General features: G+C 40.6%; 1 protein-coding gene across 19 annotated transcripts in view; it reads right to left on the reverse strand.

The window, feature by feature from the left end:
- Positions 1-9637: 9637 nt before the first annotated feature.
- The window catches only part of NEK1 (NIMA related kinase 1), a 39249-nt gene continuing 35553 nt past the window's right edge, over positions 9638-13333 (reverse strand). For all 19 annotated transcript variants that reach the window (XM_083457066.1, XM_083457070.1, XM_083457076.1 and 16 more), the window contains 2 exons: positions 12849-12981; positions 9638-10981 (listed from right to left, as the gene is read on the reverse strand). In XM_083457066.1, coding sequence (XP_083313192.1) covers positions 10968-10981; positions 12849-12981 — 147 coding nt within the window. In that variant the 3' untranslated portion in view covers positions 9638-10967. The remainder of the gene's footprint in view (positions 10982-12848; positions 12982-13333) is intronic.

Raw genomic sequence — 13333 nt, forward strand, 5'->3', positions numbered from 1 at the left:
AAGGAAGGGAGCCGTGGGCTTACATGTGCAAAGCAGACTGCTCAGTTCAGATCTTTTCCTCCCAATATGTGGAGTGGGGTGGTCTGATCAATGGAGGTGCAGTGAGAGGTGAGCACAGCCCAACTCTTCTCCCACAGTTCTAATTATTTGAGTCTTCAAATGGCTGCATAGGGCATAGTGTTTCTACCATTCTTCAGTATTATTTCATCTCATTAATTCATAAATTGTACCAAACATAATGTTTCAGTATGGTGATTTGAAGTACACTCACAAAACACCATACTCATTCATATATGTCTCAAAAAGAGTTTGATGATAGAACATTAACAACTGAATCACATATGTGTTTACTAAGAAATGAGCCCTATTGATTTGATGTGGTGTCCTAGCACAGCAATTAACCAGTGAGGTTCCAGATTCAATCTCTAACACTTTGTTAAATAGATCTTGGGTAATACGGGAGTTAATAGAAAGTACTGATGGAGTATTTTTATTATGAAGTGGAAGGTAGGCTATTGATTGTAATGATGTAATAAAGATATAAGCTATTGTTTGCTGGGGGTAATGTGTTATTTGAAACTTAACTGCTTCATTTTAAAGTACAGTATAAAGTAGAGATACCTTGTAACAATGTTGTGATATTAAGTTGTGATATTTTTCTTTTTCTTTTGTGTGATATATTAATAAGAAACAGTACTGAGCTACATGGACCAATGGTTCATATGTTGTCAATGATTTTGATTTAAGAAGGCATGGGTGAAGAGCAGATTTGGTTCTGGAAACAAGGTTTGCTAGGCAGAAGGCTGAATATGCAGGCCTTCAATATAGATTTCTCAGAAATTCCACCTACCGGTATTTCATGTGCAAAACTCCTAAATTCACATACAAACTAATGGGATCTGAACTGGTAGTGACTGATGAGGAAATAAATATTGGAGTCACTGTGGACAGCTCAATTAAGACATAGACGAAATGTGTCAGGCTGTTGTCAAAGACCAACATACAGTAGTAACAACTAGGAAAAGGTAAAAAAACCAAACCTGACAATTTTGTAATTTCTTTATACAAGTCTATGATGTGACCACACCTGGTATACTGCATACATGGAAAGGGACAGCAAAGGTCAACAAAAAGGTTCTAAAAGTTGGAGCAACTCCCCTATGAGGAAAGTTTACAATGTTTGGGATGTTTCAATGAGAAAAAAGGGATTAAAGGAGCATGTGATAGAAGTGTAGAATTTGTATAGTGTGGATAGAAAGAGGTTTTTCCCTTCTACCATATTACTAGAACTCATATAGTCGAAGATTCAGTCAAACAATAGGAATTGCTCTTCAAAACTGAAATTCTCTACCACACTATGTTGTAATAGGTATTAGCTTAAATCTCTCTAAGGGATTAGACAATTCATGGAAGATAAGGTAATCAATGGCTTCTAGTCATGATGGCCATTTCCTGTCTCCAGGATCAGAAGCAACATGATTCTAAATATTTGCCCTTGGGGAACAACAGTGGCAGAGAGCTGTTGTATTCATGGTCTACTTGTGAGCTCCCAATAGGCATCTGGTGAGCTTCTGTGGAAATAGCATACTGCAGACCTTGGGTCTGATCCAACAGGGTTATTCTTTTAAGTTTTGAGAGGTTCAGAGCAGGTAGCATCTGGTGTGGGGAGCTAGAGCTGTGGCGCTTTACACTAGTAGATTAAGTGGCTGTGATGGGCCAGGATGGGGATTGGGGTTGACCAGATGCATCAACAGGGGGACTTGCTTGGTTCTGGCAGAGCATCTATGAAGCCATAATCTGTTGCCCCCACACCAGCCCTGTAGAGGTAAGCTGTAGCAACACCAGTGTTGGGAGAGCAGCTCCACAATTCTGCCCCACTACAGGTTTAGAGAATTGAGCACAACACTTTGAGTGGTTCATGGGGTGCCAAGTAATATTTTTTCATGTCAAACTCTGCAGCTCACTAAGTTTTGGCTCATCAAGGACAAACCTGGAAACACTGAGGTAAAAATAAACATTAATCCCTGACCCTGTTTTATTGAACAAACCCCCAATGCAGTAAGTAAAATACGTAGTTGGCAACCCTAGCCCTGTCTGTTCATGATTAAATTATAAAGGACAGAATTGTATGTAATTCTTTTAAGTAAAAGGCAATGAATGTGAAGAAGGGTTTTCCAGATGCAGACATGGACTTTGATAATATCGTGCCCTGAGCGAGGACAAAATGTGCCCCCCCCCCGTATATTTATTATTTTCACAATACTGTAATTCCTTTTGGCGCAGTTACTTTTTTTTCGCACCCTCGGCTTGGAGCCCTCTGGGGGGGAACCACTTGCACCGTCCTAAATGAGGTGCTGATGGAGACCCCAAATCAAAGGAAGGAGCAAAAGGCTGTGTTATTGCTCCCTCCCCCGCCTGCCTTTAGATGCTCTCTCTTTTTCTCATCTCCCTCCAGGCTGGACAAACAGTCCTTTGCTCTAGAAGAAGTCCTAAAATCATATATAAGAGTACAAAATCTTGTAAACATGGGAAAGTTATTTATTACTCAGGGGAAGGGGTGTGTAACACAGTCCCTCATTTTGGCAGGGGCCAATTTCACCAGCCCCTTGGTACGCCTCTGTCCAGATGAAAGTAACATGCTCCAAAATAAACACTTTAAGCACAAAATAGCTAAGACTGCAATCTTTTATAGAGTTAGGCATCTCTAAGCCCACTGAATTCAATTGGCTTAGGCATGCTGTACTCTGCATAGGTTCAGACTGTATTTTGTCCCACTCTCCAAGTGTTTAAGTACTAAACTGAATTTGCATCCATTGCTCAAATCTTGTAATGAGATCTAGGATCTTAATCCTCCTAGGATTTCTTGTCAAGGAAATTACAAGGCTCTGTATAATGTTATTATGTAGTTGCAAAGAGAGTTATATAAAAGGGAAACTCTTCCAAATAAAGTATTATGAACTGATGCATAGCAAATATGATCATGTGAGTTTCTGGCAGCTCGGATGAACAGGAATGCCAACTTTTTTTTAAAGAAAAGATACCTAAACAAAACGACTTCTTACTAAAGACAAGGATGGGCATCTGTATACAGATATTAGTCAAAAAGGAAATGTAAAGTTTTAGGCCTTTCAGAGGCTTGTAAAGCTAGAGAGCTTGTAAAGAAATCTGGCAACACTCAATTTACTGAACATCTGCAGTAATATTAACATCACTAACCCCCCCCCCCGAAAAGCACGAGATATCAAAACATTGATAACAACACAGTTCCTGTGTGGAAGTGAGGAACTGCAACAGATGATGCTGAATATACAAAATAGTGTGGGAAAGAGCACCAAAGTGATAACAAGCTAATTAATTCCTCTCTAGTAATAGCATAATAAACATCTGTGAGGCTCTAATAGGAATTCACTTGACTAATATAATTCGTTTATGGTATGTCACAGCACCAATAGTGTGTGTGTGGAATAAAAATATAGGAAACCGACTTATACCAAGCTCTCTACACTGATTGGCAGTGGCTCTTCAGATCTTAATTGTATGCAGATTAATACCATGTTCCTGACATTTAAATTGGTGGCAAAAAACCAATTCCAGAGCTTTATACCTATGACTTCTCTTTCACTGTAATATGAGAGAGAGTATAATGATTAGCTCTTCTAAATAAATGCCTGTTCCATTAATATTTTCTCGGAGTGAGAATTCCAACACATGGGGATTGTCTCCTGCTCAATACAGTTTTCCTGCTACTTTCAATGGTGACAGACAAGCCATGCACTTTCCTCTTTGTGCTTATGAATCAGTTCCCTACATTGAAACTGAGATATAGGGTAAGTTGTGATGAACTAAGATGTGCACACACATGAATCTTTGGGTTCGGTGAAAAAAAATTATCCTACCTCTTCCCATATTACTGGGTTTCCATTATAGAATCCTCTAAACTGAACAACAGACATTCTTTATTTAACCTCTGCTCTCCAGGAGCTAGTCCTTTCCTCCAGTCATTTCAATTGTTCTTTGAACCTGTTCCAAATTGAAGTCATTCTTCCATGAACAAGGAATGGTGGACATAGTTTAACAAATGATTTATCAGATCTTGAACAAGGGTAATTTATCCTTCCCATTCCCTGTTCAGTATACTATAGTTTATTTATCAGTTAACTTTGTCTTCTTTGCTGCTGTGTCCTGTTAGTGGATTGTAGTCGCCTCATGTTATAACAAGATCCCCAGAAGTCATCAAACCTTCTTCATACCCCAGTGATGTCATGTTATTATTGGCCGATTAGGATTACTGTATTATTTGGTGAACCCATCATTAACTGCATTCTACTGAATCTAGAAATCACGGATGTGTTTAGCCCGGACCCTGAGGCCCAGCGCCGAGGGCCTTCTGGCGGTTCCCTCACTGCGAGAGGTGATGTTGCAGGAAACCAGGCAGAGGGTCTTCTTAGTAGTGGAGCCCGCCCTGTGGAACGCCCTCCCATCAGATGTCAATAAACAACTATCTGACTTTTAGAAGACATCTGAAGGCGGTCCTCTTTAGGGAAGTTTTTAATGTTTGATGTTTTATTGTGTTTTTAATATTCTGTTGGGAGCTGCCCAGAGTGGCTGGGGAAACCCAGCCAGATGGATGGGGTATAAGTAAATAATAAACTGTTTGTTTGATATTGTCTGCTTATCATTCAGATTGCATTGCTTTCTTTTGATTCTCTGCAATGGCTTCTTCTTTCTTCTCATCTTCACTTTAAGGTTCCTGGAAATCCCGTCCAAGACCAGAAGAACACTCGTTCCCTCAGATCTTTCTCTCTCTAAAGCTCTCTTCCAGGTTCTTCACTCTTATCGCACTGACTATTTAGTCAAGACTGATTACCGTCATTTTCTGCACCCTCATACATCTCCCCTGCTACGGTTTATATCTGGAATGCTCATCCTCTTGTGTCATCCAACTCTTTTCCTCCATTAGGTAGAATTTCCCCATTTAGGTGACTCCTCAAAACCTCTCTTACTCATTGTGTTCTCTGACTCACCATTCTTATTTCCTCCCAGTTCTTCAGTTAGCATGCCAAGTCTTTAGTAGGCTATAAGCCTTTGTGTAGGCTCTGTCTTTTAATTTACTGTTACATAGCATCTTGCTAGAATCACGATCAAACCCTTTACACATTGCTATCAATGTTTTAAATGATTGTTAGCTGCCTTTGGGGCTGTTTGATGAAAAATAAACAGCAAATAAATGGGGACAAAAGTACAGCTGCTACATAAATACTCAAAGGAGTAACAGAGTAATGAAAGATTCTTGTTTTAGTGAATACCTATGCGATCATAAATGCTCATTCTTTAGAAAAATACTGCTACAGCAATTCAACCAGCCACACAGCACTGATGTATTGTGCTCTGAATTGTGGCCCTAATTTGGCAGTTTAGTTGTTTTGAAGATAATCCAATCAAAATAATTGCAGAGAGTTTATCTTGGAGGAGAGAGCTGAACTGACACACGCACGTACTACTATGAAATGTTTTAAATATGCCTGCCCCTGTCTCAAAAAAGTTCTCTCTCTCTCCCTGCTGCTGTCTCCCAAACTGCTGAAGGGATACAATCAGATATCAGCTTATGGTATATACATTTGCTCCTCCAGGTGTAATACCTGATCATCACATCTTTGAATGGCTGGAAGCTGTAATCTGACTTATGGTTTCTCTTCAAACTTAGTAACTTTTTATGTCTTCCTAATACACAGATCTCTCTTGATACAGCTGTTGGTTTTTCCAGTGGCAATGCTTATGCTGATTTTGCATTGCTTACGCTTAGGTTTTGCATGAGTGCAAGTCCTGGTTAAATCTGGACTGTGCTGCTCTCCACCCCTTTGTCCCCCTGCTGCCATTCATTTAACCTTTGAATATTTTTATTGCCTTTGTAGCCTATTTAATGACATTTGCATAATTTGCTTGTATCACTTATTCCTCTCATACAAGCCAATTCATTTGCAAACATGGATCTGATAACAGTCACATGCACACTATTCTTCAACTGGTGCATTGTTGTACATTTCCACACACACTACAATAAAAAAGAGGACTATGAACACAATGCTGGCCCTGCAAGTCAGTGTTGCTATCTGTACAAGAATGGATACTTATAGGTGCCACCTGAGACTGTGGTTCCAGGCAGTTTGGTTTCACTGAGTGCTTCCATTCTCGCATACAGATATGATGTTTCTATGCATACAGCTGGCGCCTTTGCTTTCTCAGATACCTGGTCTCTTCCTCATCCCTGCATCATAACACTCACTACCATGCTGCCACTTACTGTCCACAGCACTGGGTGGAGCTTCACGAAATGCATCTGGTTCCTCCTGTCAATCACTTCTCCTTTGCTCTCAACTACCATTTTTCATTCTGTGCATATGCACCTTTAAAAAAATATCTGTGGTTCCAATAAGAAACACTACGGTCCTTATGCAGCCAGCTGTGGTATTTCACTGTAGGCAAAATGAAGTTTGTGCTTTTTGGAGGAGAAGAGTAGGAAGGAATATCCATCGCACACACACACAAATTCTAAGGTCTTGTGCAATAATGATAAAGATGTCTTATGCAAGGCATAATCATCAACTGATGTATTGCAGTTATTGCAACCTCTCAGTTAATCCTCCACCTTTACTGCGTGGAGCCCTTGAGAGAATATCTTATCAGATCTGGACATGCCTTTGGCATGTGGCAATCAATGGAAACAGGTGTTTTTCTTTTCATATTGGGGGCTGCCAGAAACAAAATGGTTAGGTTGTGCTTAGATGACGAGGAAGCAGGATGAGAGGTGTGGCAACAGACCACCCACTGAAATGACACCACAGAAATAATAGACCACCCAGAAGGAGGGGGGAAAAAACAGGGGGGAAATGATAACCAAGCTACCATGCCAGCAGTGACTGCACTGGATTTTCTGCAGTAAGGAGAAATCCAAAAGACGTGCAAACAAAAGTATGATCTGGCTTTTTGATGACATCCTATATCTGTGAACAAATATGCAGACATGAAGAGCATTGATTAAACGTCCAATCCCCATCAGGAACCACCCATTATGTAGTCGTACCTTGGATCCTGAACACCACAAACCTGAAGCGGGTGTGAAAAATGTTCTTTTGAACCCAAACGTCTGACATGGGTTCTGCAGCTTCCAACTGAGTGCAGGAAGCCCCTGCAGCCAATCGGAAGCTGCACCTTGGTTGTTGAATGTCAAACTGACTTCCAGAATGGATTGCGTTTGGCAGCCAAGGTACGACTGTATTACAGCAAGGTTTATCTTGCCTGGGCTGGATCAGTCCCACGGAGATCGCTCTGTGGGCCAGATTGTGTGTGTGTGTGCACACACGCAATTTCCAGCACCACAGAAGCGAGTCCCTGCGCCTCTTTAGCGCAGCGCGGGAGTGGGCAGCTCAGTTCGGGGGCAGCTCATGGGCCGGTCAAATGACCTCTGTGGGCGGCTTCCAGCCCATGGGCCTTAGGTTGCTGACCCCTGCTCTAGGGACCTGAAAGACCCTGTAGCTTCCCTTCCCTTAAGTGATATCTGCCTCTGTAATGGGTCGTGAGATTTCTTACTCAAAATCAGTCTATTCCTTTTCATAGGGTGGTAACAGGTCCCTTTACATGCATATTGTGAGACACGATTCCACCACTCACCTTGTCACAAATACTTGTGGCCAGTGCCATTTTCAATAACAAAGAGAAAGCTATGGTTCCCCTTAGCTGGGTGGCTCCACAAACATAAAGGCACAACAATTTCAGGTGTAATATTATTTACATTAGGAAAACTTTGGTTGTTTCAGAGAGAATGTTGAATATAATGCACACATTCTCTTCCAGAAGCAGAATAATCACATCATATCCTGAATGAAAGCCTCAGGACCCCTTTATCATCTTTAGAATACAAAATGTGAATCCTGGCATAGTGCTACCAGGGGACTTGCACACACACAAAAATCCCTACCAAAAGCAGAAATCTGCTAACTGCTTAATGTATTTCTCTACCATATGTTGTAGAACACACTCCTGGACAGAGTAAATTAAAATGGACACAACCTATTGGCTTCAGTTTGCTGCTCTACTAGCATGTGGAACGGACCATGAAACGACAATTGATAGCATCAAGTCAATTTCATTTTGCTTTCTGCTACATAGAGTGAGACTGGCAGAAGTAATGTTAATCTTGTTCTTTGCTGTTCATCCCCAGTATTGCTAGCTCTTCAAAGCACAATAACAGAACTTAAGCCTTGGAAACATTTAAAATTTGAAGTAATTTTTAGTTACTTAAAATAGAGTAATAGAATTGTTATGATTCTTTCTGAATATATGTTATCAGTTTTACAAGTTTAGCATTGTCATTGTCTCAGGAATTAATAAATACACTAAAGTGTATTATTATAGTCAATATTGCTGGTGGATATCTACCAATTTCCTTAAATTCTGATTCTGAAGTGTTTTGTGATGGAGAATCTAGACTTACCCTTTGTTCCCAAATTTTGGAACTATAATATCCAGATTTTGGTAACAGATTGAAAGGGTGACGACTTACAATGCCAACAAGTACACAGGGAAGCAGAAATTAATTTGGGAGCGATGAGAAACCTAAAAGCAACAGTCTCGTGGAATCTTAAAGACTTAATAAATTGAGAAACGTAGGAAGTAAAGTAAAGGATTTTGAGGGAACATAGCAGGGTAAATAGAGGGAACAGGAGATGATGCTCCATTGTGTGCATGGAAGACCCTTATACTAGCAGAGCCGCAGCATACACTGGGATACAGTCCCAAGTTTCACCACCTAGCCCTCTTTCGCATCTTCTTAACCAGTAGGACAAACATTTCCCCGGTGTTTCCAACTTTTTCTTCATTAGCATCATTTGACATCGGAATAGCACCTTCTGTGCTGGTTAGTAACTCTTTCGCTTTCTGAGGCGTGGGCCAAATGAGGTACCAGCCATCCGCGCAGAAGTGGAAAGGAAAATGTAACCCCCAGGGATGCTTGACTGGTGACAACACTGCCATCTCGTTGGCGTCACACAAAGAGACTTCTCTCCTGGGCTAATTTTGAATGCTAAATTATTTTCTTTACAACGAGATAATGGTATCCCTCCTGCATCCACGTTGGGGCCATCTGTGTCTTTTGTTAGGGCAACTGCTACTTGTGAAATTGGGCTTCTGGTTTCTCCTTTTCCCTCTGTGCCTCCAAAAGTCTCAAGCGTCTGAAGCAGATTTTTGGAGGAACACAATGAGCTGCATGATGAGGGAGAGGAAAGAGAGGCCCTGTTGCATAAATGGGTATCTGTTAGCACCATGTTGTATCCCATTCTTAGTCTGCGGCCTTAATTTTACATGAAAAGGAAAAGACAACGGAGTATTGTATTTCTATATAATGCCACTGCTTCCCCTGCGTCTTTGAGATAAAAAGGTAGACTATAAATAATAGATATTCTATGGGTATCACTGACCAGTAGAAGGATAGAGAATAGGATTTAAAAAGGGTACATCTAAACGCAGTCACAAATATAGGGCCAAATTTTCAAACGCAGTCTAGGAGTATAACAAAATATAAATAGTATTTTTATTTTGTTCCGTTTTTCCTCTAGAAAGAAATCAAAAGAGAAATCCACACAATCATACAAAAAGGTCAAGCATTTATTTAATGTGGTTAGAAATAAAACAACTTTTAAATGTAGTCTTAGAATCACGGTGAGTTTACATACATACATTCCGCCTGGCATTGTACCCAGGGGACATAGAGCTACTTTTTCAACAGAAAAACTAGCTGTTAAGCATTACAGCTGATTCAGCTCACTCGCTGATATTACCTGTTGCACACTAATAATATTTTAAGTCATCATCTCACAGGAATTTGTTTCCTCCCCCATAAAGTGCCCCTTCCTCCATGGGAGAGAGGGAGGGAGGAAAGAAGGGAGAGAGAACAAACACATCAAGTAAAATTCAACTTGTTTCCTCTGGAAGATCCGGATGCAAGATACATAGCTTGTTTGCAAAACACCACCAGCAAAACATTTGTAGCAACTTTCATCTCAGCCACTGCTAGGATGGTCCTAATTACAGACCAAAAATGAGTAGCAGGCATAGTCCAGTACACAGTACTACAGAGAAAACCCCCCATCATATCGGAGCTGCTTTTATTTATAGGAGAAAATTGCAGAATCTCCCTCCAGCTCCAAACTCGTTCCTTAAGCCACTTGACAGAAATAAAACGGAGTCTTAAAAAATGACACACTATTTGCTTTGATTGGGGGAAAATAATAAACTGACCCTGATAAAAATACTGATATTTCCAAAGAGTATTCATTCCCGCCCCCTCTCTATACACACACACACATAGATACTCATCCACAAACACATTAGGTGAAATACTCAATACCCTGATCTTAAACCACTTCATATAGAAATGCGCCATTGTTTTCAATGAGGCTCACTTTCATATTATGTGTGTTTAAGACCCAAGGGGCCATTACAGAGAAATTATAAACTCTTGAACAGAAAGTGAAGTCTCTGAAAATTTCATCAGTACCAAACAGGATTCCCCCCCTCCCCAAATGGTGGGCATGTGCTTTAAAAGGTCGTGGTTTGAACTGTACTTTTTAACAGCTTAGATTTAAACAAACAGTATCGCCTAATACAACATAGGCTTATTCATACATGATAATCTCTCAAACACTAAATTGTTTCTGAGTCAGCCTTTCTATTCTTTGCTACTCATTTTAAATGAAATGTAGCCTTTTCAGTTATCTGTTGAAGGAATGAAGCTATATGTCAAAAGAAATCTATAAACAGCCTTTCAGTGAAGTGTCATGTTTTTCCGTCTCCGTGCAATCAACAAGATTATAAGCCTGCCCCACTAAAATATTATTTTTTCATTGTGTCTCATTATTCTACTCAACAAAATCCACACACCTACATGCAGCTGAGAATGTCACCAGGGCGTTTTACTCATCATTGTCTGCAAAGAAAGAAAAATGTAAAATGTTTAGTATAGTGAGGAAAACAGTTTACCAAACACATCTACTTTTAAAAGACCTCATATTCAAGCTAAGAAAAAAAAAATGCAGGCCAGAAAATTCACCAAGAGTAAAGATGACTGACAGTGATGTTTGAATACTGCATATTTAACAAATTCCACCTCCCATTTGTGCATTTTACTTGAAGGCTGCTCAGTTTAACCTTATAAGCTACTATGACTGATGTATTTTTCTAAAGTTAAAGCTGCAAAGATTTCAAACACTGCATATGGGAAAAGAAAGTACCGTATTTTTCGCTCTATAAGACACACTTTTTCCCTCCTAAAAAGGGGAAATGTGTGTGCATCTTATGGAGCGAATGCAGGCTGCGCAGCTATCTCTGAAGCCAGAACAGCAAGAGGGATCGCTGTGCAGCGATCCCTCTTGCTGTTCTGACTTCTGGGATAGCCGCGCGAAGCCTCTTCAGAGCAACAGGAGGAACGTTCCCCCTGCTCTGAAGAGAGGCTTGGTGCGGCTATCCCAGAACAGCAAGAGGGATTGCTGCTTTCGCTGTGCAGCGATCCCTCTTGCTGTTCTGTCTTCGCTTTGCTGGAGAGGCGCTGCGCAGAGAGGGAGAGCTGCGCAGCGCCCCTTCAGAGAAGTAGGAGGATAAACAGAGCCCCTTCCGTTTCTCCTCCCGCTTTGCTGAAGAGGCGCTGTGCAGATTCAGAATCTTTTTTTTCTTGTTTTCCTCCACTAAAACCAGGTGCGTCTTATGGGCAGGTGCGTCTTATAGAGCGAAAAATACTGTGAATATTAGTGATAATGGTGTAGATAAAGCATCCTCCCCCCCCCCAGGATGAACAGATACTATCTGTCCTGTGAGAAGGAAGAGGAGAGTGAAGGAGGCAAAGACAACATCAGGGTCTACCCCAGTCAGACTGCTCCCCACGATGCCCCATGAAACCACCTGCCCTGTGTGGTAAAAAGGAAAGTATGAGGGAGACAGGCACAGAAAACATCAGGATCTCCTCTCGTTGGACTGTGTTCCCCGCTCACCTGAAGGCCGTCTTTACATTTCATATTATTTTAGTGTTTTAAAATTGTTGAGTGCCTTGGCAGAAAGGTGGTATAAATGCAATAAATTAAACAAATAAATGTGATCCTAGCTAGGAGACTTGTAAGTGGCAGGTGCAGACACTTTCTTCCCTCCTGCAAATTCCTTTCTCCATCTCTCTTTTGACGTTAACCATGGTTCAGTGTTACATCTGCTACTGTTAACATAACGGTGATTTAAAGTAGCTTGAAATTAGTACGAGGAATACAAATCCTGGTTAGCATTAACAGCATGCAGATGTAAGAGTGCATCGTTGTTAGCTCCATGATACCCTTCCCTGTCCATTTTTTAACATTTCTGACCTTTCATTCATAGTTAAGTCTGCACTGAACAGCTACATTTATAAGCAGCCATTTTATCATCTTTATTACATGAAATAGTCAGATTTCAACAAAAAAGAAAAAGGTAGTTTACAGAAGTATGGCCTTTCTTAGGACAATTGTGAATTTGTTGGCAATATCTGCTAAGAATTTGTTCTGTCCTTGAAGCTGCTAACGTACACAAACTGTAAATGTATATATTCTGTTGGTTTTACGATACAAGTCTGGCAGTAGATGTTAAAAACTGAGGAAAATGTGTGGGCACATCAATAATTATACTTCAAAACAACATTTGGGAGTGGGGAGCCTTGTGTAACTTCCCAGTGTATATTAGAATTAGCAATTTCAACAGCAACAAACAAAACAGGAATCTATGGAACAGGTGGCATAGAATGTACTGCATTGAATGAATACAATAAACAGATGATTTACCTTCCTGATAAGCACCATCTGCCATTACTAAATGAAGAATTTTGGCATATAGGTATTTGTGTTCATTTCCTAAAATATTGTGAACGATTGTTGAGCAAATATCAATGTTCTCATCTTCATCTTCATGTATAGCCTAAGAGAAAAGGAACATAAATGTACTTTCTGAAATGCTGAAAAAATTCAAAATAATCCAGAAAGAAATGCAACTTCTGCTTCTTTTTCACTTGGTGTAATCATCTCTGGAAGCCAAAATATGACAACTAATTGTTGGCACCCGCTGTCTCAAGAGACAGTGGAGTGTGCCTCTGGGGATGAAGTCAAACTGCTGCGTTAGCAGCACCAAAATGACCTCTCTGGAGTACAAGCTTGGGCCGTGTGTATAGAGGTCCTGGGATGCCCAGACAAGACCCCCCCTCTCAGCCTCACTGATGTGGTCCAAAGGAAAGCAGAGCAATACATTTGGCATTAGCTTGGCTGCAGGAACT

This window comes from Podarcis tiliguerta, assembly GCF_965153285.1.
Source record: "Podarcis tiliguerta genome assembly, chromosome: 9".
NCBI classification, from domain to species: Eukaryota; Metazoa; Chordata; class Lepidosauria; order Squamata; family Lacertidae; genus Podarcis; species Podarcis tiliguerta.